Source organism: Halichoeres trimaculatus, unplaced genomic scaffold (assembly GCF_033239565.1).
Source record: "Halichoeres trimaculatus isolate MK-OKI-2021-1 unplaced genomic scaffold, fHalTri1.1 fHalTri1_scaffold_16, whole genome shotgun sequence".
NCBI lineage: Eukaryota > Metazoa > Chordata > Actinopteri > Labriformes > Labridae > Halichoeres > Halichoeres trimaculatus.
Genome location: NW_027437194.1, coordinates 11,618,808 through 11,643,164, shown reverse-complemented (window position 1 = coordinate 11,643,164; position 24,357 = coordinate 11,618,808). Strand labels below are relative to the sequence as shown.

At 38.3% G+C, this 24,357-nt stretch overlaps 1 protein-coding gene across 1 annotated transcript in view; it reads left to right on the top strand.

Annotated features, from left to right (window-relative positions):
* whrna (whirlin a) overlaps nt 1-24,357 on the top strand; it is a 193,196-nt gene that overhangs the window by 105,291 nt on the left and 63,548 nt on the right. Inside the window, exons 2-3 of the mRNA XM_074690346.1 lie at nt 727-945; nt 8,756-8,881. Coding sequence (XP_074546447.1) covers nt 727-945; nt 8,756-8,881 — 345 coding nt within the window. The remainder of the gene's footprint in view (nt 1-726; nt 946-8,755; nt 8,882-24,357) is intronic.

The following is a 24,357-nucleotide window of genomic DNA, read 5'->3' as shown; positions in this document are numbered from 1 at the left end:
AAAAAGCCTCCTGTCTCACTCTGCCACAACTTTCCCTGATATAGAGGGCTGTTATATTTGACATGCCATCAGGTGTTTACATATCAGGGATAAAAGCTGTCTAAGGCGTACTGCATGTCTGCCCTCTTCAGGAATTATACCCTAATAAGCTAAAGCCCCTCAAACAGAACACTCAGTGTCCTGGACTGATGTTTCTTTAAAAGCTGTGTTTTACATGATTTCAGTCTGAAATGAAAGCAGAGGACCTGTTTGTGTTTGCGCAGCCCGAAGATTGTTTGATCATTAAGAGCTTCCATCCCATTCAGTCTGATTTCTACAGACCACTGCACACATGGGGATACATTGATCTGCAGAGGGATTGCACATAGAGCAAGCTATCAGAAGGCAATGAGGCACAACCAACAGCAATTTTCACTAGAAATGTGTTAGAGCTGTGTTTGTGGGGGTGTTTGGTCATTTGGGGTTTTTTAAGCTGGTGGAGAGGAAGAGCAAAAAATGGTTACTTCTCTCTGTAATCTTTAATTTGATCTTAAATGTAGTGGTGTGATGTAGTGGTGTGTATCATTTTAGTATTCAGCACAAAACCTCACTCTGTGCTTGTGGATTTGCAGGTGCTCTTTGCTCTTTGAAAATGGACCCATACTCTGAAGAAAAGAACCATATTCATCCTGCTTTTTCATATCAGTCTGAGCTGACCTTCCTCTCCTCTTCCTCTCCCCTCCACAGGTGCTAAAGGGAAACAAAAAGCTCAACCTCTCTGTACGTTCAGTCGGCCGGATTCCAGGTGGCTATGTTACCAACCACGTTTATACCTGGGTTGACCCTCAGGGCCGGGGTGTGTCCCCTCCCCCTGACCTGCCTGAGCATCGGAGCGCCACCCTGAGACGAACTGACAGCCAGAGACGCAGCAACATGCAGCTACTGCAGGAAGGAGACGAGAAGAAGGTGAGACTTACATGAGAAACAAAAAAGAAAACCAAACCACAGCAAATCAAATAACTCATAAACTGTGTTTTGATTCACAATTTAACAACTTACACCTGGCCATGGCATTAATTTATTCTGAACATTAGTTGGCTTTTACCTCCATTAGACAACTTTTGCACTTCTTGTTTGCAAAATAAAAAATACCGCCACCATTTAATTTAAGAACTCTGAAAGCAAATTCTAAAACATATAAAATAAAATATGCATGAGGAATTTAAAATGCAGGTTTAATTAAGCAGGGCTAAAAATAAGCAGCTATATCTGAAAGTGTTTGATTCCCAACACCAAAACAAACATCCCCCAAAACATTTCCAACTTTCCCTGAAGGCACTAAAAGCTCTGCTTCTTAAACAGGCATCATGCTGTGACACGACATTTGGACTGAGACGCTCTGCTGGGAACATTCAGACTGGTTAAAGCTGTTTTGTTTCTCTCTGTTAATAAAGATCAGCAAGTTCTTTTCCCATGCTGTCTCTGCACTCCAAACTGGACTCCAGTTAAGCACAGTCTTCAAGTACATGTGACTAACTTCTGACACATACTCAACAGGATGTTAATGTTTGCTGTATCAAACAGTTGTTGTAGTCATGTAGAGAAGAAATGTTACAAAAAACGGTTGAAGTTGTTTATCCGTCTGCCACAGCCAAGAGTGCATCCACTTGAAAAAAAAACACAAAAGGGATATTCAGTCCGTCCTGGTCAGCTATCGTACAGAGATCCAGAAACTTCCGCAGTAATGTTTGAATCTACCTTTTTTTTCAAAACTGGCTAAACTACATGACAAGGTTAACCCTGTCTGTCGCAGGTGCTATCCTTTCTTTTTCTTGACTTTAAAAGCTTGAATATATTAGAATACATCTAAGAAAAAAAATGAGCCAAGGATTTGCAGAATTATGCCATTATCTGAGTGTTAGTAGCTGTTTAATTATACTTTTATTGCAGATTGCCATGACTTAACTCTTAGTATGGATGGCTAAAGTAAAACATCAAAATGACACTCACACTCTTTGGGACAAGGACATTTTTGCACAAAAAGATTTCATTAAATTGATCTATCTTGTCTCGTTTTCGCAGTAATTTTAGGGTTTGTACCAAGGTCAGACTACCCAAACTTTCTGTCAGTAATGATGGTCACAGTGTCATTCGGACAACAGGGGAATAGGACCGTGTTAAAGAAAACAAAAGTAAATTTATAGGATTAATCTTATGAATTACTGGAATACATGTTTAAATTAAGGAGAAAATCTCATAAATTTACAAGTATAAAGTCATAGATTATGAGAATAAACTTATCTTGGTCTATAGGTAGGCTAACAGAGCAGTTGCCCGTACAAAAATGAGAAACATAGAGCATCTCGTGAAGTTATACATTATCTTAATAAAGAAATTCTTCATTTTTTGGCACTCCAGCATGACAATGTCATAACTTTAGGACTCTATTGACACTGTGCAACATGTTTTAACTGCCTTCATCAGAAAGCTCCAGGTTCCTGCACAAACTGTTTACAAAGATATTGAGAAGGCTATTTGTCAAACCTGTAGATCAATGCAAGTATCATTCAGTCAAGACAATGCTCTCTCTTCAACCTCTTTGCATAGGCAGATGGCTGCTCTTCTGATAAAACCTTTCAGAATAAAGTTTGGTTTTTACAATAATTCAAAAGGATCCTCATATTTTCAGTCTTTGTTCTTGTAAATTTCTATTTTTCTTTATTTCTTTTTTGTTGCCCCAGTCCTCTGTCGTACAGATGGGATGATCACAGAGCCATAAATTTGTGCAACAGCTTGACTGGTAGAGACAACAGAACACATAATGGTATCTAACCAACATGAGATCAGGAGAAGAAAAGGTTTGGTTACAATGCTGCAAACTACTCGCCAATATTCTTTGGTATGTTTGCTTTCTCTCACCAACATTTTGTCTTTTCCACTCTGTTGTGGTACCAGCACATGTTCATCATTCTTCTTTAACTTCAACATTTTGTTTGTTGATGCTCCTGACTTTTGTGCTCTGTTCTCTTGTGGTCAACCTCACTGATGCGACAAAGAAAATCTTGCACAGCTGAGAGACAAACCAAACATGCTAGATTGTCTGTGGTCGTTCACTTTGACACACTTCACAGGATAAAAGGATCCATTTTCAGGGCTGACTGGCTCTGACACTCCACGTCTGCTGGATCAGCTAGAATCAATAAAAGAACAACATGTAGTCCAACCTTGATATTAAACAATCACGAACTCCTGACTATCATCACCTCATAACCTGCAGGAGAGAGCTGACAGAGCTTTTTGAAAGATTTATTACACCAGAACTTTTAATTTTTCAGCAGCTAAGTGCTGCACATTAATCTAAAGTGCTTCAGCTCCATCATTACAGGCTGAAGTTGGTGCCATTTAACTTTTAGAACTTTAAAAGGTATCCCAACACAGTGTCTGTTAAATGTCTGGTTATATTTGCTTCTTTGCTTTTGGTGAAAAGGTTCTAACACCCGTCTTCTAAAAATTAAAGGCAAGCATTTCTAACCAATGATCCTGACTTTATATACGCAGATGTTTGCACCGCAACAAAGTCCACTAACTGAAGAACATTTGTGTTTTCATGAGAAGGAAACTATTAAGTTTCATGCAGTGCATCACTCTTAAAGTGTCACCAAAAAGTCTGCCAATGCTCAGTTTTGAGAGAAATTAGTGTCTGTGATGTGGTGTGCAAAACAAAAACTATAAATAGCAGCTTAAGTTTCACACTCTGGCTTTAGTTGCAGCTGTTGTTCTTGGCTTTCCAGACATGCATGGGAAAGTGACTCATTTCACTCAATGTAATAACTGCAGCACAACTCATGCATCCCTGCTGTGATTAATTGCACTTGTCTCTCCCAAACAAAGCCTCTATGAATGTCTCCTTAGCGCTCAGTGCTGACAAACACAGAGCTCCGGGACTCATTTTGGAGAGAAAGAGCTTATTGAAATGATTCCATGATATCAATGGAGGCCAAAAAGCACCACAAGCCATAATGATGTCTGTGTGATTCCAATAAAAGAAGGATGAGTCTGATAATTAAACCTTTTCTCTATGTCCTGCATAAATGTCAGAGAGAACCTGATGCCTCAATTTCCCATGAATCAAGAGGCTTACCTTCAGTGAGCAGACAGTTTATTTTGAAAAGAGAAGTCTGCAGCCTTATATGCACTGACTGAGAGGAAGATCCCTGTGCCAGACGCTAAAAGCTACCTTGGCAGGGAAATAAGAGGCATAAAAGTGACATTGTTTAAAGAGATATTTGCATAAATGTCATGTTTTAGTTGCCAGGGTGCAGCTGAATCCCTATTCAATCTTGAAACGAGACGGCTCCATTAGGATCATGGCAGCTAATCAAGGCCTTCATTGTTATGGAGGAGATTGTACAATTTAAAGTTTGGCTCAAATCCGCCACTGCTGAACCTCTCTCCATAAACATTACTGTGCTCTCTTTGCTTACCAAATGTTGACTCTGTGAGTTGAGCTGAGAGGGATAGGGTAATGAATCATGTACAGTAGATCTTAGATAGTCTGAGTTTCTTGGTATTTGAACTCTAAAGGACAACACAATGATTGAAAGGCAGCAAAATATATCGCTCTGTGGACACTGCCTGACCTACCTGAGCAGTATATCAGTAATTTAAGTAAAATATCAAGATGCAAAGTTTCATTTCTATGCTGACAACACTAATCTGTCCATGATCCTTACTGAGTGCAGTTAACTATCGGTAAGCTTCTTTCAACACTGTCCAGAGAAATCTACCAAGGCTGGGTCTCAAATGCCATCAAAACCAAGGTGATGTACCTTTTTCGGTCTAAGAGGGCAATAAAAGATGACAGTAAAAAATTTTACTTTGGCAAATGAGATAGAATACAATACAATACAATACAATAGAAAATACTTATTTAGCCCGGAGCGGAAATTCAGGAGGAGTCACAGCAGCAATCAAGAAAACAAAAGTGAGAAAGTGTATAGGAAGTGCAAAACAGTCTATAACAGGATAGATGATGACAGCTTGTCCATCATTGTCCAGTTCAGCCAGCCTCCACCTCCACAGGGTCCAGGACTGAGCTTCTTCAGCAGTCTGTTCACTCTCTGTCTGCTGGATCCAGTCTACTCACAGCGGATGAAGTTCTTCCAACAAGGCAGTGGTGTCTGATGTTAGCTCCGTTAACCATGTCTGTAAATAGCATGATGCTCTGCCTTCTGGTATTCCCTGTGTTGCTGGGTTAGCACAGCTAGCTCGTCCATCTTATTGGAGATAGATCTTACGTTTCCAATAATGATGGATGGAAGGACAGGTCCATGTCATCACTTCTTAGCTCACACCTAAGAACCATTACTTCGTGGAACCTCCTTCTCCTCACCTTGTGGAAAAACATCAGGCCTTGCACCAGTTAGCATTGACATGCTACAGACAGCTAACAGCTGATTTCACATGTAAAAAAATGCAGCCATGGTAACATGTAGGATCTCCAGACAAACACAGGAGCAAACACAGGAGCAAAAATAGTAAAAATATCACTGAAGACAAAACCAATTTGGTGGCCACAACCAGCAAATAAACCATACAAATTAATGATCAACTCCAAATGTAGAAATGATGAAAAAGAGACAAAAAAAATCACAAGAAACGGACAAGGAAGAGAGAGCTGCTGTTACAGGTAGCCACAACCAACGAGATGATTGAGTTTGTCCCAACTTCCTAATAGCTGGGTTTTCTCCTAGATGAAAATCTATCTTTAAGTCATCACATCCAAAACCTAATGGAAAACCTATGGGTGAAGTTTGGTTTCTTTTAGAGAAACAAAGGCTGTTATTTTCATTTGTAGCTCAGAAAAAAACGATTCAAGCAACCTTTTCATCTGTGTTTCATTATGGGTATATTCTTTATCGGCATGCTACCCCAGCCTGTCTGAAAATGCTGGACCTAGTTTCCCATGCTGCACTGCATTTTGTCTTAGATTTGGGATGTCATATACATCATCTTGTCTAGTATAAGAAAGCAGGTTTGTCTTCTTTAAAACGGAGGAGAAACAGCCACATTTTAAAGATAAGACGGCATATGATAAACTACCAGGGAGGGTTTGTTAGATACGGACAGGTGTTGGAGACAGCTGATGACAATAGGAAACAAAGTACAAGCAGTTTAAGATGCTTTAAGTGTTTTCATTTTACAGAAACCTCTACTAAATTCTAATTTGTCAAGGATTAGTGATTAAACATTTGGAAAACATCGCCATCACCACGTAATGTTGGCTCTGGCTGTGAAAGTTGATTCACTAAAGCAAGCTAAAAGCTCCAGAGCCACATTAAATAGTTGCTGAGTTAAGGAATACTCTCAGAATTGACCCAGAAGCACCACACAAAGAAGAGCGTCTTATTGCTGTTGGAATCTCTGCCTGTGTCATTTAATCAGACAAATAAAACCTTCATCAACCCCTAACTTCCCCCTCAGCCTCAAGAATACTGCAAATAGAGTCATAACATTCTTTAAAAGACTTTTATAGCCAAATACAGCAGCTGCAAAGCTAGCATAAAGTAACCAATAACTTTATTAGGTACACCTGTTCAACTGATCTTTGATGCAGATGTCTCATCATCTATTCACATGGCATCAATTGGTTTATAGGAGAGGAAGGACAGATGCAGACCAACTGTTAAAATCAAAACTCAAAATAAGAATAAATGAAACAAAAGGTTTCAGTTTGAGACAAAAATGAATAGTCAGCCAGTCATGCTTTACTGTGATGTCAGTTGGTTGCTCCACCGTGTTTGCTGTGTTCATCTGTTCCTCTGAGTGTCCTCTGTAAAGCCATTTCAATTTTTAACATAAACGCAGCTTGAGTAAGGAGGACAGGCTCCTTCTTACACCCTCACCTCTGCAACTGATTTCATTTTGATCTACATCAAAAGAAACTTTGTCATTCTTATCCTCTTATCCCCACTTATGGCAGCCAAGGAGTTAAACTTTTTTCAAACTTTCTAAAAATGTAGATATTCGTTGTGCTTTTTTTGGTGGTGGTGGTGGTGTTTTTTTTTTTGTTTGTTTGTTTGTTTTTTGTATGTAATCCATGTAGAGGATAACTCTGTTAATACAATGATGTCAACATGTTATTTTGTGGGACTCTTTTTACATCTTATGGATCAAAGGGCTCTTACCTGACACAGTGTATCAAAGGGAATCTATCTGCTGTTATCTGTGTTTGGCAAACTACTGTAAAAAAGTAATCAGTTATAGTTATTAGTTACTTTCCAAAAGAGTAATTGGATTAGTTACTGAATTACTACCTCATAGTTAGTTACCAGGGAAGGAAGTAGGTGTGTTACTTGAAGTGCTGGCATCATCATCATCAGCATAATCTGTGTTTTGGCCATTACATTTGTAGAGTGGTGTGCTGTTAAGAGATGTTTCATGGGGTTAGGTCTTACCTTTTACATCGTTGAAGTAGTGCCTGAACTTTCATCCCGAACATGCCAGTTTTAACTCCAGACTAGCCATTGTCACATTTGGTTCTCTTGTGTGGTCAATTGCCACATGGACACCCCATCTACCTGAACTCTGCCATTGTTTGGCTTACCAAGAAATTGTACTCTACCTTCAGCCAATAGTCATTACTTAAGTGTGAGCCATTCCTCCTCCTTCACCAAAAATAAACAACCAGAGGTAAACACATTTTTTGTGCTGCTTCTTGTGCCTGGCCAGGCCGGACAACAGCTGTTAGATGTCAGTGCATAATACCACACCACATTTCACTGTCCATAACGGTAATAGCGTTGTAAAGTTTGAAATAGTAGTTATTTACAATACGTTACTAGAAAACAATAACGGGGATGGTTACCAACATAGATAATAGCTCAGCAGGTTTTAAAATTAACACATCAACAAGAGAACAGGACAACATCTGTCAAGCTCATAATTGATGCAAATCAGTTTTGAAGATGTAGCAATTTGAAGGTTAAGAATAAACTTTTAGTGCACTGTAAGAGATGACATAGAAATTTGTTGAAGCCTTGAGTGTCTAAAATTCACGTCAATCAATATTCATGTAATTAATAACAGAAACATCATTCCACTTCAGGGTAATGTTGAAATTTACTGAGCGTAAAACATAATCTCTTGAAGAGCTTCTCAGACTTTTTCAGGAACTCTGAGTGAAGGGCTAAATACAGCACAGGATTAACCGTTTGACAAATAGATGTTTACACAAATGCAAAAACACCAATCCCTTTGCATCAGCCATGTAAATCCTGAGTGTCATGTGCTTCCTGCAGCAGGGTGCTTTTAATCAGGCGCCATAGCAGACATCATTTGTGAGCCTCTAATATTACTGGTCCATGGATTATTTGAGCATCAGATGTTGTCTCCTCCGTTCATCAGGAGGATTGACACAGATGAGCCTGGTAAACAAACTGATTGACCATTTCAGATCATCATTCGTCCAATCAGAAGAGAGTCAGACTCCTCATTAAATTCTCTGAGTCACCACATCTAAGCAGCTCCTGAAACTCTATTTTCTGGTGCTAAATCCCAGCTCAGAGCAGGGCTGTCATTTCTTCTATGCATTGTGTTTCTCATCTACCATTTCAGCATGAACAGCCTGACACCTCAGGGCAAATCTGGCAGCTTGTCACGCAACACAATTGAGAGCGCAAAATGTCATTTAAATATATTTACAAAGTGTCTCATTCACACGTATATAAGGTTCTTAACCCCGCCTCTGCCGCCTTTCTCCATCTGTCTTTTCTAGGTTAACTTGGTTTTGGATGACGGACGATCTTTGGGTCTGATGATCCGGGGTGGAGCAGAATATGCTCTGGGAATTTACATCACAGGAGTGGATCAGGGCTCAGCAGCAGAGTGTGGAGGACTCAAGGTATCACCTCCGTCTTTATTTCAAACACTGTCTCACACTCGCTGTCTCACTTTGATGTAACTTGTGACATCTATTTACAACTTACAAAAGGATCGATCCCTGAGAGAGGAGCTTTTCCTTTCACCTGCTGTCTTTAGAAGCAGATCAGAGCATGGGGTCGGTACAGGGCGGTTGGTGGGGTTTTAATGGAGTGTAGTAGGAGTGCGGAGCAGCATACAAGGATCAGGCGAACCAGAACTGGGTCTAGTTAGGATGTGACCTCCATGGCTGAAGGGGTATTCTTTGTGGGATTACATATATTCTTTAGACTCTTTGCTTGGGCAACTGTGAACAGTGATGAAATGTCTTTTTAAAGAATATCTGAGTGATGCTTTAAATTGGGATTCAAACCTTACAAGATGAGTTGAAGATTTTCATCCTTCGAACAGTTCTGGATAATGATTATTTATCCAGGATGCAAGGTTACTATTGGAAATAATGAAAAAATTATATAGCATATCTGTGATATTGTACTTCAGATATCTGCGCTGTATCCCAGGAAAGCTACGTGTTGACTGACATCGAAAGTCAACTGTAATCACAGGTGTTTAGAAAAACTTCTTAACAATAGCACAGTGAACCATCAGCTGACATTTAGAGTTCTGTGTTTATTTGAATGGCTGAGATACCTTGTAAATTTCATTTTACAAGAACTTTTAAAAGTTTTACAGACAGAGCACTGGAGGAAGAGAGAGTGAGGAGCACAATAGGACTTTGGATTGAAATAAATTTAATTACATCAGCACGCAACAGTTTTTATTCTGTAAACATTGTGTCAAGCCATCTATCAATCGATCAAAGCCCTCTGGTGAGTCAAGACTCTCTAATTTCTTTTTGGTACACCATTAATTAGATGCTTACTAATAAGCCAAGTTGAATAAAAGCCCTTTATTGAGAGGGGTCCAGTTGCAGCCTTTCACTTCCAGCAGTCTCTCTTGGAGGCTCCACTCCTCCACCATCAGAAGGAAGTGACAGCAGGATGCAAAGTTAAAAACTAGGGCTGGGCAACAATTAAAACTTTTAATTGTAATTGATTGCATGATTTCCCTGATTAATCATAATTAATCGCATTGTGAAAGTACCATAACATCTGTCATGCAAACACTAAATCAGTTCTTGTTATACAGTAATAGTTAAATCACATATTTAGTGCAAATAAAATTTACAACATGTAAATACAATATTAAAGCTTATTGCCACTGTCAGGGCATTAAAGTGATACTCCGGGATGGAACAAGTTGGGTCCTATCACAAGGTTTAGGGCAGAAATTACCCCTACAGCAGTGTTTTTGTGCAGCAGAAGCCCAGGGCGCTCGCACCAAACACCCCCTCCCTGCTTGTCAGACGGTTTCCTCTGCACTCAGATGGGGCCACATTTTACTTGACCAAAAACACAAATAAACGTACTCCCACCGAAAAACTCTGATATCGGTCTGCATTCACGCTTTATTTAGAGAATTTTCAGCGCATTACTTTCACACAAAAACACAGCTAAATAAGGCTCTTCTCATTGTGTCTCTTCGTCCTGGCAGAGTACCTGCGTTTGTTTATATCTGGCACACCGTGCGCGCAGACTGATACACTAAGCGGCGAGCGCCTTTAAGTTCCGTGGCGTTGCCCCTCTTCTCCATGCTTGTTTTGGTTACTCATCGTGTTTTTCCGCCAATTTCACTTCCGGTTCCACCGCGGTCAGCAACAGACATTTACAAAATAAAAGCATATGAGCAACATGCACTAATGTGCGTTAAATATTCAACGACGTTAATAGATTGACGGGTTAACACTAAAATAACGCGTTAACTTGCCCAGCACTATTAAAAACATATATATACAACCTGCTATCTATCTGCTAAGCAGCCATCCCTACAATTTTTTCAGGACTAGTAAAAGTAGACCTCAAAGACTGCTATACAGCATGAAACAACTGAGGAAATAAAAACAGTCAAGACTGTTATACCAAACAGAGGTGCCCACCAAATCATGTTATGGCAGTGATGACATGCATTTTATACTTTTCCTTATTCAGTGTAACACTAACCAGAAATCAGGTAAACCTAGATAATCAAAATGTGAAAAAGACTGGGAGTGTCTCCCCATGTAATTTTGAAGGCAACAGTGGAGGAATGGAGCCTCTAAGAGAGACTGCTCGGAGTGGAAGTCTGCAGCTGGATTGTCTTGCCTTTGTTGGTATTTATAAAGCAGGTTTTAATACCTCATAAAGTAAAGTGTTACCTTGATCAGAATGCAAAACACTTGGTGTCATTTTTTATGGAGGATGATACTGTATGACAGGTTTTTTTGTGTCTGTTAGCAGAGACTCGAGTCTGTCAGTCTGTGATAATCTGAAAGTTAGTTCTATGATCTGATCTTCAAAGAGTTTGTCCCATTTTCAAATCTCTTACTGTGCCCTCTTTTTTTGAAGGAGATGCTGGAATCTTTTTGGCCCATTTTACCTCCAGCCTTTAGTCTATGATTGACTTATTGCACAAAGTGGTAAAAATGTAAAATATGTAACAGTATAAATGTATAATGATAATCTGTCCTTATAGAGAGCAGATTCTGCTGCTCGGATGTTTATGTCAACGTGACATGGTAACATAGAGGGAATGAGGCTAGACTCATCACATGCCTGTTAGTCATCAGCCTGTCAAGCAGCCAATTACACAGGCACCTATTACGGAGCCCACATAGACACACATAATTAGAAACAGCACCTCAGTAAGGAGTGTTGTTAGCAGCCAGTAAGGCTGTAGAAAGAAGAGACGGGGTAAGGTGGCTTTTATATGTAGTTAATTTTATTTTGTTTTCCTTATGTATTCATTTCAGATGAAAAATGTAAGTACAGGACAAAATATGTGGCAGGGGGTCTCCAAGATGGATGTTATTCCAAACAGTGTGGCTAGTTTTCAGATCTCTATTTTCTCCCCTTTTCTAAGCAGAGGAAGTCTTTGTATAGCAACGCTGATATATTTACGAGTAAGTAGAGCCTACAGTGTAAGGAAATTCTCCCACTGGGTCACACAGGCCTCAGTCAGTGGAACAAAAATCTACATGAAGAACATATAAAAAACATGTTGCTCCTGGTGCATTAGACAGCTGGCTTTTCAGGGACAAACAGCAGGCACAGCCTTGACTGAGTGAGGGGGAGGTTGGAAAGTGGAGAGCAGGCACAGCCACAGTCCACCTCCTACATTCAGTCACAGACATGTTTTACATTGTGTGTGCACACACACTCAGGTAGGTAGGAAGCAGATGTGACACACATACACAATCTCAGGCTGTGGTATTCGAAAGCTCACAGTTGAACTGACCATTAAATTAGGTCAGAAGCATGCCTGTAGAATATATCATATCTCCAAGGAGATAATTATTCTGTATGAATATCCCTCTTCACACACACATTCACTGGTGTTTCTGGGAATGTTGGTGCTTTAGGCAAGATTATTAAAATGTTTGCTGTGGAGGATGTCCATTCAGATTCCTGTAAAATATGCTTGAGTTTATGAACGCCTGTATACAAGACTGATAGAAAATTCAGGAGGATCTTTCAGCTCAGCTTTCATCTTGTAGCTTTGTAGCTGTCACACCTATGAGACAAATGTCTCAGCCTTTTGTCTGTCTGGAGGACAAAATAAATAACCAGAGGATATACTTTGAAAGGATAACACTCCCTTGCCTTGTTAGTAAATAGTTCTGTGAGAATTTATCGAGCAGAAAAAGTACAATCCCTAGCTGTATATAAAGAGTAAAATACACTTTTGTAAAACATTTAAGTGATGGTAATGTTGATTTATTCATGTCTTGCTGCAGTGTTTCTGTTTTTGCCCTGGCAAATGGCAATGCTGTTAACATTTGGATGATGAGGCTCCTGCTGTCTGGGTTCATCTCTCACCACGAAATCAAACGACACAGCTCTCAGATTGGACACATGTTCCCTTGAAAGAACATCACTGTGGAAATAGAGGATCCTTTTTGTGTTTGTGTGTGTGTGTGTATGTGTATGTGTGTCTTGTTTGAAATAAGGTGCCTTCATGTCAAAAACATTCTCATCATCAGTTTTATATTTCAAGCCAAGTTGTAGTATGATACCTTATAATGCTGTTTGCTCTCCATGGTCCTGAACTGATGTTGATGTTATTACCCTTTGGGACAACATTTTGATTTTCATCTTGCCTGGCCTGTCTTTGTCATTACCACCACCAAGGAGGTTATGTTTTTTGGAGAGTTTGTATCAGTCTGTCTGTCAGTGGACAACATAAATCAAAAAGTAACAAATGGATCTTGATGAAATTTTCAGGAGATGTTCAAAATGAGATAAAGAAGAATTGATTAAATTTTGGAGGTGATTGTAGCAGACAGTCTGCTGAAAGGGAGTATAACATTAAAGTAGGACTAAAGTGTTGGTGACAATCACAATATGCTTGGTGGAGGTCTGCGCTCTCTGAGTGCTTGGCTAGTTTCATTTTGGTTCACTAAAGGCCAGCAACAGGTCTTGGTGTGGTGATCCTGGTGTCTGTTTTATACCGACTCTGCTTTGCTTTGGCTTCTGCATCAGAAACTGGAACTTGGTTGTGACATGGTGTGATTTTAGAAACAGACGGTCACCAGTGGTGTAACATTATACCAACATCAAACCAAAGAATTTTTTTTTTTTTTCCCCTCTTCGTTTCATGATTTTAGTTACTAAATGAGGTTAACTGGTTGTCCTGGTTGGGGTTAGTAACCTAGTACAGGTGAGAAATAGCAGAAGATCTATTAGTCTCAAAGAAAAGCATACAGTCCCAAGGAAAGGGTAAGGTCCAAGCCATGCTTTATTTCAGCTTGTTTATGCGATTGTTACATATCCTTTGACCCTTTTTAGACTTTCACCAAAGTAGCTCCTTCAGGCGACAGTGGACTAACGTTGCCTTTCAAAATATTCTTGATATTGTGGATTGTATCTCCACTTATCTGTAAAGTTAGTGAATCCCTTTTGCAAGAGATCGACAGGAAAAAATATGATAAAAAGATGTTACTGAAGAACAGTTTAAAGGTTTTCTCATTACCTGAGCCATTATCCAGCTAAGAGCCCAGGAGATCACCATCGAGGAGGCCACATATGTCTGATTAACTGAGACAGGTGGCCCAATGACTCATAAACTACAGGATATTTTCCCCTTTTAAGTATTTACTCTAAGTACTGTCATCATCATTATTTTTGCCGTTAGAGTAGTTTTCCAACAGGTCCCAGATGTTCTAGGGCTCTAAAGAGTTAATGTTACCTTTTAACTCTTAATGTAAACATTTTTTTTCTTTTGTCATTTGTTATACTGCCGTAATTGCTGAGCTGCTGGCTCTAGACTTTAAGTGCCCTTTATTTTTGAACTCTGGAGTCCATTTTGCATCTGAATTAATGTTACTAGCATCCCCAGGGCCTAAACTTATGAGCTAAAATCAGCCGCTCTGCAGCAGAGGATGTTTGCACATAACTGTCCAAATTTCTGGTGCTTACGCTCCAGTTCTTCACCCTGCAGCAGACTGTCTCTACTATCTGAGCGCATGCACAGCTATTCATCTGGCTGGTATGACTGTGATGGATGGCTTATATTGCTCCCGGGCTTCAATAATCATCAGAGCACCAAGATGTCATATTCTTGCCCTTCAGAGTTCAAGAAATTGAAGGCTGAGCTGTGTAAATGTTACCATATCACAGCTTTCCTGCAGGCCTTCTTTATGACAAGAAGCCCTGTAAAAAAGCTTTACTGTTGAATTTTTTTGCATTTTAAGCAGCGCTAATGTGACTCTGCAGAAAGAAGGTGTATTGATAAAGGCAGCCAAACTAATTGAGTAAACTGTGCATAATGCATGGTGTGTAAATGCACTTGAGTATGTGTGTAAGTTTGAGTGACTCAAGGGCAGACCTTGTTTAGTCACCAGACTCCTGAATCTCTCACTCTGATCTATAGAGTGAAAGGTCAGCCCTGCCCAGTGCCCTTCTGCTGACATCTGCCTGCTCCTGTTTAATTTAATTAAAGCCCAGGAAAAAAAGGTCATTCCTACTGTGATGTCAACACATGAAAGTATCCTGAGAGGACACTGCACAGCAGAGAAACTATCAAACAACACTGAAGTAATTCTTGTCCCCTGCTGTTGTAGATTCAAATAACATTTAGTAAACTCATGATTAAGGTGATTAGCTAATGACTGCAGGTCAGACTAGATGTATTCAGCCCCACTCTTCTCATTCTTCTGTCTTTTCTGCATGCAAACACATGATAATAAACTGTGCATACACAGGGACCATGACAAACTGAATAAAGAGAGAGTGCCAAACACGTAGATGGATTAAGGCCAAGCATTTTCAATTTGCACAGAGGTGATTTCCATCCTGTCTGATGATAAAGCAATCCTGCTGAAAGAGCACAAAACAAATCAGGACAAAAAAGCACTTGGCAAGCATCCCGTTCAGATGTGTGCTTGTGTGTGTGTGTGTGTGTTTGTGTGTGTGTGTAAACCAGAATGCATTGCCTAAAAGATCTTGTGTCGGACACCCAGACAGTATAGAAATGATATTGCAGTTTAGTCCTTGGATGATCTGAGAAATTCACAGCTTACCCTCAGGTTGTCTTAATTTTCAGAACAGCTCTCTTAAAAAAATCAATATGTGCCATAATAAAATTCCTTCTTGAAAAGGTCCATTAAACAGAAAAAAAAACAACTCTCATCTTGAGACAGTATCTTTCTTTCAGAATTGGCTTTTTGTCTCCTGCTTTTTGGTACATAATTCTTAGATTGATATTAATACACCAACCTCCGTCTATTAATAGAAAACTAACTGGGAGCAAAAAAGCTGTGATGTGTATGTGCTGATTGTAAGTTTTTTGATGATGAGATTTAAGAAAAGAAAATTAAGAAAAACAAGGAGTCGTGTTTTCCTGAGATTCAAAACAAACTACAGACAGCTGATTAAAATATGTCTCCGGCTCCAGATCTTCTTTGATCATACTTGATGTAGACCGACCTTTGATGCTTGACATTGTTGTTTACTTTTCTTTGACTCAGTCTGGAAGAAATGCCAAAAACAACCAGCACATAAAGCAACAGTTAGGAGAAAGGTTAGGAGAACTGAGCTTGATTTACTTTGTAACCACAAAAGAATTTCAGATATACAAACTATCAAATAAAACAGAAAACAAGAACTTACTGTGACAGATTTAGATCTAACCTGCATCATTTGTTGCTCTGTAAAGCTTTTTTTCTCCTCAGATGCCTTTGTATAAAAGGAAGGAGCGCATCAGATGTTTTTTTTTTTCATATATAAATATGAAATAAAGATATGATGCTTCCCTTGATCAATCCTGGGGAATAAAATAAGGAACTGATGCATTCAAATATGTGTTTTCTTGAGGGTTAGGGTTTGTTGTTATCCACAAAAATAAGCACCTGACAGTGCTGTGCAGCTCAGTTTGTGTTTTATGGTAAAGTTAATAGCTGTTGTTTTGCTATGGTTATAGAATATAAGAAAGTACAAACCTCCCCTGTAATGGTGAAGCTGATAAAAGGATTACCTGCATAATTTGCTTTTTTGAATGAATGAGAGAGTGGAGGAACAAACAGTGAAAATGTGTTCACAGCATGACTCTGGATTGGGAAAATATCATCTGACTGCACATGTCAGAAGTAACACATCAAACAGCTTCTGTTGAAGACAGTTTGTCAAAAGTAAAAGAAAAATGGAAAATCGTTTGTCCCTGGAGGGACTATTTTGAACTGTCCAAGGAAACATCAAAACAGGGTTTAACAGGCATAGAGTGGAATATTAAAATAAGGGAAATGAACAGTGGCTTAGGTTAAAACTCACACATAGTGGAACATTCAAAGTTGAAATAACACTGAGGGAGATAAAAGCTTTATGACTAATACTTTTTTTTATCAGTTTTTATAGTATTTACAATAAATGGTGGAAAAATACAAAGTATTGTCATTTTACCCTCATGGCCATTATTCTGAAATTTTTTGGATTATTTTCTTACAAAGTCTGGTTGAAATTTAAATGTCTCCCAATGCATTTTACTCCATTTTTTTGTGTTTTTTTAATCCCTATTCCCAACTTATTTGAAGCATGATGCTAACATCAAGTAATAACGTGCATACAGGTGTCGAAATTCATACCCTTTTTGGTAACACTTTATATTAACTTCACCGTGTTTAGCATTAGTTAAGCATTAGTTAACACTTAACTCATCATCTGTAAAGCATTGTTCAGACATTTATTCTCATTTGTGCGTCATGTAAAAACACAGTTATAAATGTTTTATTATGGATTAATATTGCCCTCTGTAATGTGTAAACTAACTCTTTGTTCATACTTAAAAAGTTGATTCAACAGTTACAAATGAGCTATTATGGTCATTATGAACAAGTTATAGGCCATGAACAGATTGTGATTCTATCATTTGGTAAGGGTTAGTGAACACCTAATTACAGAGCATTACACAACTAATGCTTAACTAATGCTAAACAGGGTGTAGTTAATATAATAGTGTTACCCACTTTTCTTGTATTTGCAGTCTTTTGTTGTAACAGTGAAGTATTTTGAATCCTGGGGTTGCAATTAAAAGCTTGTTTTATTTGTTAACCCTATACTTTTATTAATAAAATAAATAAACATAAATATGGAGTTTGATGATTTGCACACCTTTTGCAAACTATTTTGAAATAAAGGCTCCAACAACTGTAAAGATTGAAGGACATTCTGTATTAGCTTTAACAGCTAAACACAAACATGGCAGTCATGTAGCAGATTGATAAACAATAAAGCATGCTAATTCAATTCTAAGTCTGAACAGCAACAAAAACAGGTGTACTGATGAACACCAAACCCAAGTGTTGGCACTTGCCTGCCTCTTTAAGAATGTCCTTGTATTTGCATCTGTCCTTGTGAACAAACACTTTGTAGAGTAGTTTCCAGACAAAGCAAACATGATGGTCGTAACTGTACCTGTATGAAATACAAACGTCCAGGGTGATATTCTGCATTCATACTACAGGCTCCAATGCAGTGAAAATTCTGCCACCATGTTTCTGCCACCTCTGTGTGCAGGGGAAATGGGCTTTATGTAGGATTGTTTGTATCTGCACCGCTGGAAAGCACTTTGAAGGCATATGAGACCATAGTTATATGACAACATGCACCCACCAGCAGGAAAACCCTGCTGAGAAAAAAAGGCTGTTCAGCGTGTCCTGCTTTAATTAAAGTGAGATTCAAATATAAAAACACAACCAGCGGACTACAGAGACAACGGAAACGTGTGATTACTACCCAGAGGCCCTCTGATCAAAGTCTGGACTGTTGACAGGCACCTGGGCTCCCTACTGTTCCAAATCGCCAGTGTTGAGGGGCAAACAACAACTGCTACCCTCCTCGTAAAAAGATGATGAATACTGTTAGCTTTAGCCCTCTATTTGCGTGTTTCCTTTTTTATTTTTGCTCCACTTTCTTTTTACTGTTTTTGATTTTTTTTTTTTTTTCCAGTGTTCAAACTCAGACAGGTGGTTCCCATGCTGAGCTTTGGATGAAAATATTTATTACAGAAATTAACAAAAAATGTCTTGGACAGTAAAAAAAAAAGAAAGAAAGAATAACTTTCCTATGGAAGAGGATTAGGGCCAGTGGGAAAAAAAAGTCAGAAAATCTGATCTTTTTTATACTTAATAAAAAGTCAGGATTCTGAGATTAAAGTCAGAATTCCAACTTTTATCTCAGAATTCTGAGAAAATAAGTCAAAATTTTGACTTTGATCTCAGAATTCTATCTAATTTAAAAAAAGGACCTCATTTTTTCCCCTTTTTTTAGGGGCCCTAATCCTCTTCCGTACTTTCTCAACAAGATAGAGTATTGATAAGTTTTAAGCCTGGTTTACATCAGCACATACTTTGTTTGACTGAAGTAACATCACTCACTCTTATCGCAATTATTTTAAAATGCAATCTTATGCCTGAGCGCACTAGAACAAACTTTTATTAAATGTGCTCATATTTTGGTGAAGCATGAACTGAATAGCTCAATTTTCTGTTAGCATTAAAGAGCATGGGAACATGAGCTTAGTTCACTTTAGAGACAGGAGGTTTTGAGTCTGTATGTCTGAAGAGAGGTGTGGCGTCTTGAGAATGGGGAATAATTTTATACTTCAATGTAGTTTCTGTCTCTCTTTCTTTAAATCTTTTTATTTAATGGATGGGAAAACTGTTTCCTGAATGAGTTTTTACAGAGCAAGTTTGGCTTGTTTTGGTTATAAAGTCAGAGCCAAATGTTCAGCCATAAGTCATAGTTATATGGAATAAGTATTTAAGCTGCAGATGTTGCCTGTTAATTCATGATTTACTGGAAAAGTTTACTATCCTCTTTTCAAAAATGGACAGACATTGCTACCAAATGAAGTCAAGCATCAAACGTATTTAAAAACATGGGTTTATGTTACAATGTGATACAAATACTTTGCCCAAGTGTGACCAGATGCAATATTCAAATGTGTGCCTCCCTGATAGAGGTCATTTGGACATACTGGTACCAATCAGTCTGAGGTGACGTAAAATATATTGAGTTGAGTCTAACTGAAGAATACATCATCTTAGAGTTTCTCCTAAGTGTTGCATTCCTTTAAAACTTCTCAATCACTGACTCACACTCACTCATACGCCCATATGTGGTGTGAATGCTCACTGAGATATTGTGGCACATTAGCAGGCAGCCCAAATAAGCAAGCAGGCGTTCAGCCCATCAGTTTCTCTGTGATGTTCCTCCTGCAGAGCTCTCTTCACATTATCAATCGCTCCTCTGAGCCAAATACGAGTAATTGTAACCTATCTGTTGGCTCGCACTACAAAGTCACAGCCACTGCTCTGTCATATAAATGGCACGGAGACAAATGGGAAAGGCTCAGTGGGTTTGAGAAGAAGTGTTTCATAAATGCAAACTGCACATTTTCTGTGAAAGAGACTGCCAGTACTGTGCTCTGATGGTTGTGTTTGCCAACAGCAATACACAAACTCATCTTAAAGGCGGTATCCAATAACACAGATGGAACAAATGCTTCCTCGATCCCATTTCTCTTCTCTCTGGCAGTTTCTGAGACATTTTGAACACTGCACTGTGGTAACACTCGTTTTCCTGCTTGTTGTGGACGAGTCATTCATGTAAAACATGTACATGAGCCATTTCATTTGAATTAAACACAAGCATACAAGTTCAAGTTCATTTCTTTTTACTTCAGTTCTGTGTACCTTCCCCCTTCTCCAGTGGATTTATTATATTTCTTTGGGAAATAAATGGCTGTAATGAGATGGCCAAACCACCAAAAGACAGCTTTGTAAACAAATTTGCTAAGTGTTGTTTAAAAGCACTTTCAGAGGTATAAATTAGTAGAAGTTCATTGACTATGCAGTGCAGCTATTAAGTCATAGCAGAAATCTTTAGGTCTAATCAAATATAATGTTATATATCTTCAGAGTTTATCTTTTGAATTGATTTAAGGATCTTGTACTTTGTCATGAAAGAACACATCGTTAGTAAGAAATAGGAAGATTATAGATAATAGAGGAAGAAGGAAAAATGGCACCAATTACCACTCTTTGATTTTCAAAACCCCTGGACGAATCAGTATGTCTCATCTCTTTTTCGATATTGTGTGCGTTTGTGTGTGTATGTGTGTAAGGGCCTTGCTGTTCTCTATCAGCCAGACCATTCTCATGGAATCAAAGTCAATGTCCTTAAAAACACCTTTAGACTTTAGATTGCTGTAACTGTAAATGACACACAACCTTTAGCATTGTTAGCGTCCATCAAAAACTACCATGAAAACCCTGTAATATCTAATTTCACTAATATGTAGTTTAACTTTTGCTGGTGTAAGAAACAGTCTGTTTGATATATACTCCTAACGGGATCTTTGGAAATTTGTGACAGAGTAGACATTCAGCTGAAGTTTGAATAAGTTTTGAGATTTTGACCATTAACATGACATTTCACCCCAAACTGCAAAAAAACACAGCAAAAATAACCTGTGTTTACACAGACACGCTGAGGGACTGGAAACACTGTAGTTAGCATGCCAGGCCTGTAGTTGGCGCTTTAACTGTCTTGTCCAGTAACAGCTTTTGGTACACCTGTGAAGTAGAGTTGAAGTAGTCATGTGGTGTATTTGGAGATGCTAATTGCAGAAGTGGTGCAGATTCAGCAGCAGAAGCACGGCACGGTATTTCACAACAATCGTAACAGAAATACTGTTGCAAGTGAAGCATTTCCATTGAAAACTCCAGCTTGCTTTTTACACAACGGCACTGCAGTGTTTATGAAAAAATCCACTCTGGAGGCTGTTTTCAAAAGTTTCAGTTTTAAGTCAGCTAAAACACCATTTCAGTGTAAACAAGAGGCCGAAACGCAACAATACTTTGCGTTTCATCCTAAAAATGTTGTTTCAATGCCCCTTATAAGGGTTGACATTTATAAACTCTCAGCAGGGAATGATGTAATTATCAACATGTCGTCATGGTGATCAGACCCTGATACAAAGCAAAGGCTTCTTATCTTATGAGTAAAGATTCATTTATTGATTTATACAGCTAAAAATGCACAGTCCCTCTTACCCCATGGCCCCTTAATCTATCAGTGACTGCAGATTCTTAGAAGTTGCTTTGTTTGAGCAATTAACATTAAACCAAAGATTTTAGTTTATGGTCAGGTTAAACATCTGTCTGCTTATTTGGTTTGAAGATAAAGTCTGAACAGCTCAACGGGGCTTCTGCAGAAATGTTTATGTTGACATTTCTTTCCTTTTTTTGCTCACCTTCTGCTGAGAGCTTTGCTGTTGACACAACCATAAAGTTAAAAGTGGAAAATGTCACAAACTTTGAGGATGGCTTAAATTGTGGATTGAGTTTCTATGTAGCAACAGCAACCTTAAGATGCATTTACCAGCTTTTTAAAATGTTGCTGTCAGAGATGGTTAGGGGATCAGTATTCCCCAAAAAGTTTTGTGTACTGCAAATTGTATTTGAGTCATATTAAAAATGTCTCTATGTTGTTTTAGCCCACCATTTGATACTGGAATAACACTGTTATTATTAGTTGGAATAAAATTAAGTTTTGTTTTTACCATGTCAACAGGTAAAGGTATAATGTGTCAGACTGTGTTCCATGGATTTGATTGGATTTGTGAAGTGTGGGTCCTTGGATTCTCTTCTGCTGTTGAGAATTAATCCCTGTGATATGAATCAGGATCAAATATTTAACCCTGCTGCAGTGACATTCTGAGCCAACACATCTGAAATCTTTTTTTTTTCATTTAGTTGATTATCAGCTGCATCTTCTTATTGTTTTGGTCTAAGATTGCTAATTTTCACTGTTTTTTGACTTTTCCCTTTAAGAAAAACACTTTCAAGACAAAGGTGATGACTTTGCAATCTTGGCAAAGTTTTCAGATTGTAGTAAACAGGTTAGTTAGTTATCCTTGGTTTTGTAAGAGTGAAATTCAAGGTGTGTTGGTCTTGCCAAGTCTGAGGTTACACAACCATAGCATATTCATCACTAACAATTAGGTGGTGACTCGATAAATATTTCAGCTAAGCTTATATTTTATACTGCTCAGGTTTAATCACTAGATCTAGTTGACCCACAGTTCGACACAAGCCACATTTACTTCACTTCAGACTAATGTGCGGACTAAACTCTTTAAGTTCTCTCAGAATAAAAGTCTGACAGATTGAGCATTGAGTGTCTTCTGTTTGAGTCACTACAGGGAATTAAACAGAGAATAAAATGAGCAGATGATGTTATTTTACTGCCTTTTTTATCAGCTAACACACCATGTGGCAGGCAAACATGAAACAGACTCTTTGGTTCCCCTGAAATCATCTGTCACTTCAGTCTTTGCCAGAAAATAGTTTGAGGATCTCATCGGAAATATACCTGAACAAATATTAATATCTACTTAAGTATTGTGAAGATTTTATCTCTGAGTGCAGTTCGACGGTGAAAACATGCCCTTGTTATTTTGTTTGTGTGTGGTCTTTTCAGGCAGCTATTTTCTATCATCCAAGAAAAGATTGTTTTACAGCTTTCAGAGCTGGTGCAAAGTTAACAAGCTCCAGAAATGACAGTGATGTTTTGACCCTCTCTGGCACAGTAGTAAATGATTAAAGACACAAATCTCTTTCAATATTTAAAAGGATAACGAGTCAAAGTAGGTGATAAGAATACACGTCCATGATCTTATTAGGTGAGGTCCAAACTTCTTAAACTCACATTAAGAATTTAGTGGAGGATCTCAGAAGGCTTAAGCCGTGTTTAATAATTCAAATTTGGCTAAAAAAGCAGACTTCATTCACAGTCATAAAAAGTCTGAGCACGTCAGGAAGAGAAGCATGAGAGTTGTCAGTGCTGACAGCTAAGACCTCTTCACCCACCGGCTTTAATGTCAAATTCCTTTTCCAGGTCTGCCTCCTTTCTGTTATCCTTTGTAAGGAGGATGTGGTTCTTTGAAGCTTTTGGTTTTTTCAGGAAAAATGTTATGAAGCATGACATGTCTCCCTGAAACATGCAAAAAAGGAAGTTGCATGACTTACCGACTGTGTGTCTAGATGGATGTTTGCATGTCTGTGAAAGAGTTCATTGTTTTACAGCACCAACTACAAAGATTGTAAGATTCTGTGCATTTCATTGGGCAAAAAAACTGTGAGTTCATGGGCTGATCTTCTGTTTGAATGTCAAATTTAGCAAATGGTCTTCAAATATGCTAATGCTGATGTCTGTTTTCATTTTCTAAATTCCCTTTTTAATGTCTCTGATTCAAAGTTTAGTCTGAACTGTAACACACTCTGATTTTTAACCAGTTACACTGATGGCAGACCAAAAGGAAAGGCTTTAAAGCACTTTTTTTCTAACAATTGTTTAAAAACCAGTTACTACATTGCAAAAGCTGAAAGAACTTGGACTTACTGAAACTTTAAACCAGTCCCACTTTTATAGCGTTCTTTCTCCCTCATTATGGTAGGTTGGCATGAATAGCTGATTTATCTATCCATGCACACAGGGTTAAGATCATTTATAACTTATTGGGTTTTTTTTTTTTTTAATATGAAGGTAAGAGTTTTGCTTTATGGGGACATGGCTAACTTTACCAACAGGCTGGTGCACTGTAGATTGCTAACAAGACAACTCCACCTCTTGGTCCTTGAGTTTACCCAAATCATGAGTCATCATCACCAGTAGCATGCCTATTATAGGCTTTAAATCAGGCAGGTGACACCACTTTCCTTATGATTTACAGATTGTTTATGGTCAATCCATGCAATGTAAATATTTTGGTCGATAAAAAAAGTGCTGATGATGAAAACATATATATTTATATATATATATATATATATATATATATATATATATATATATATATATATATATA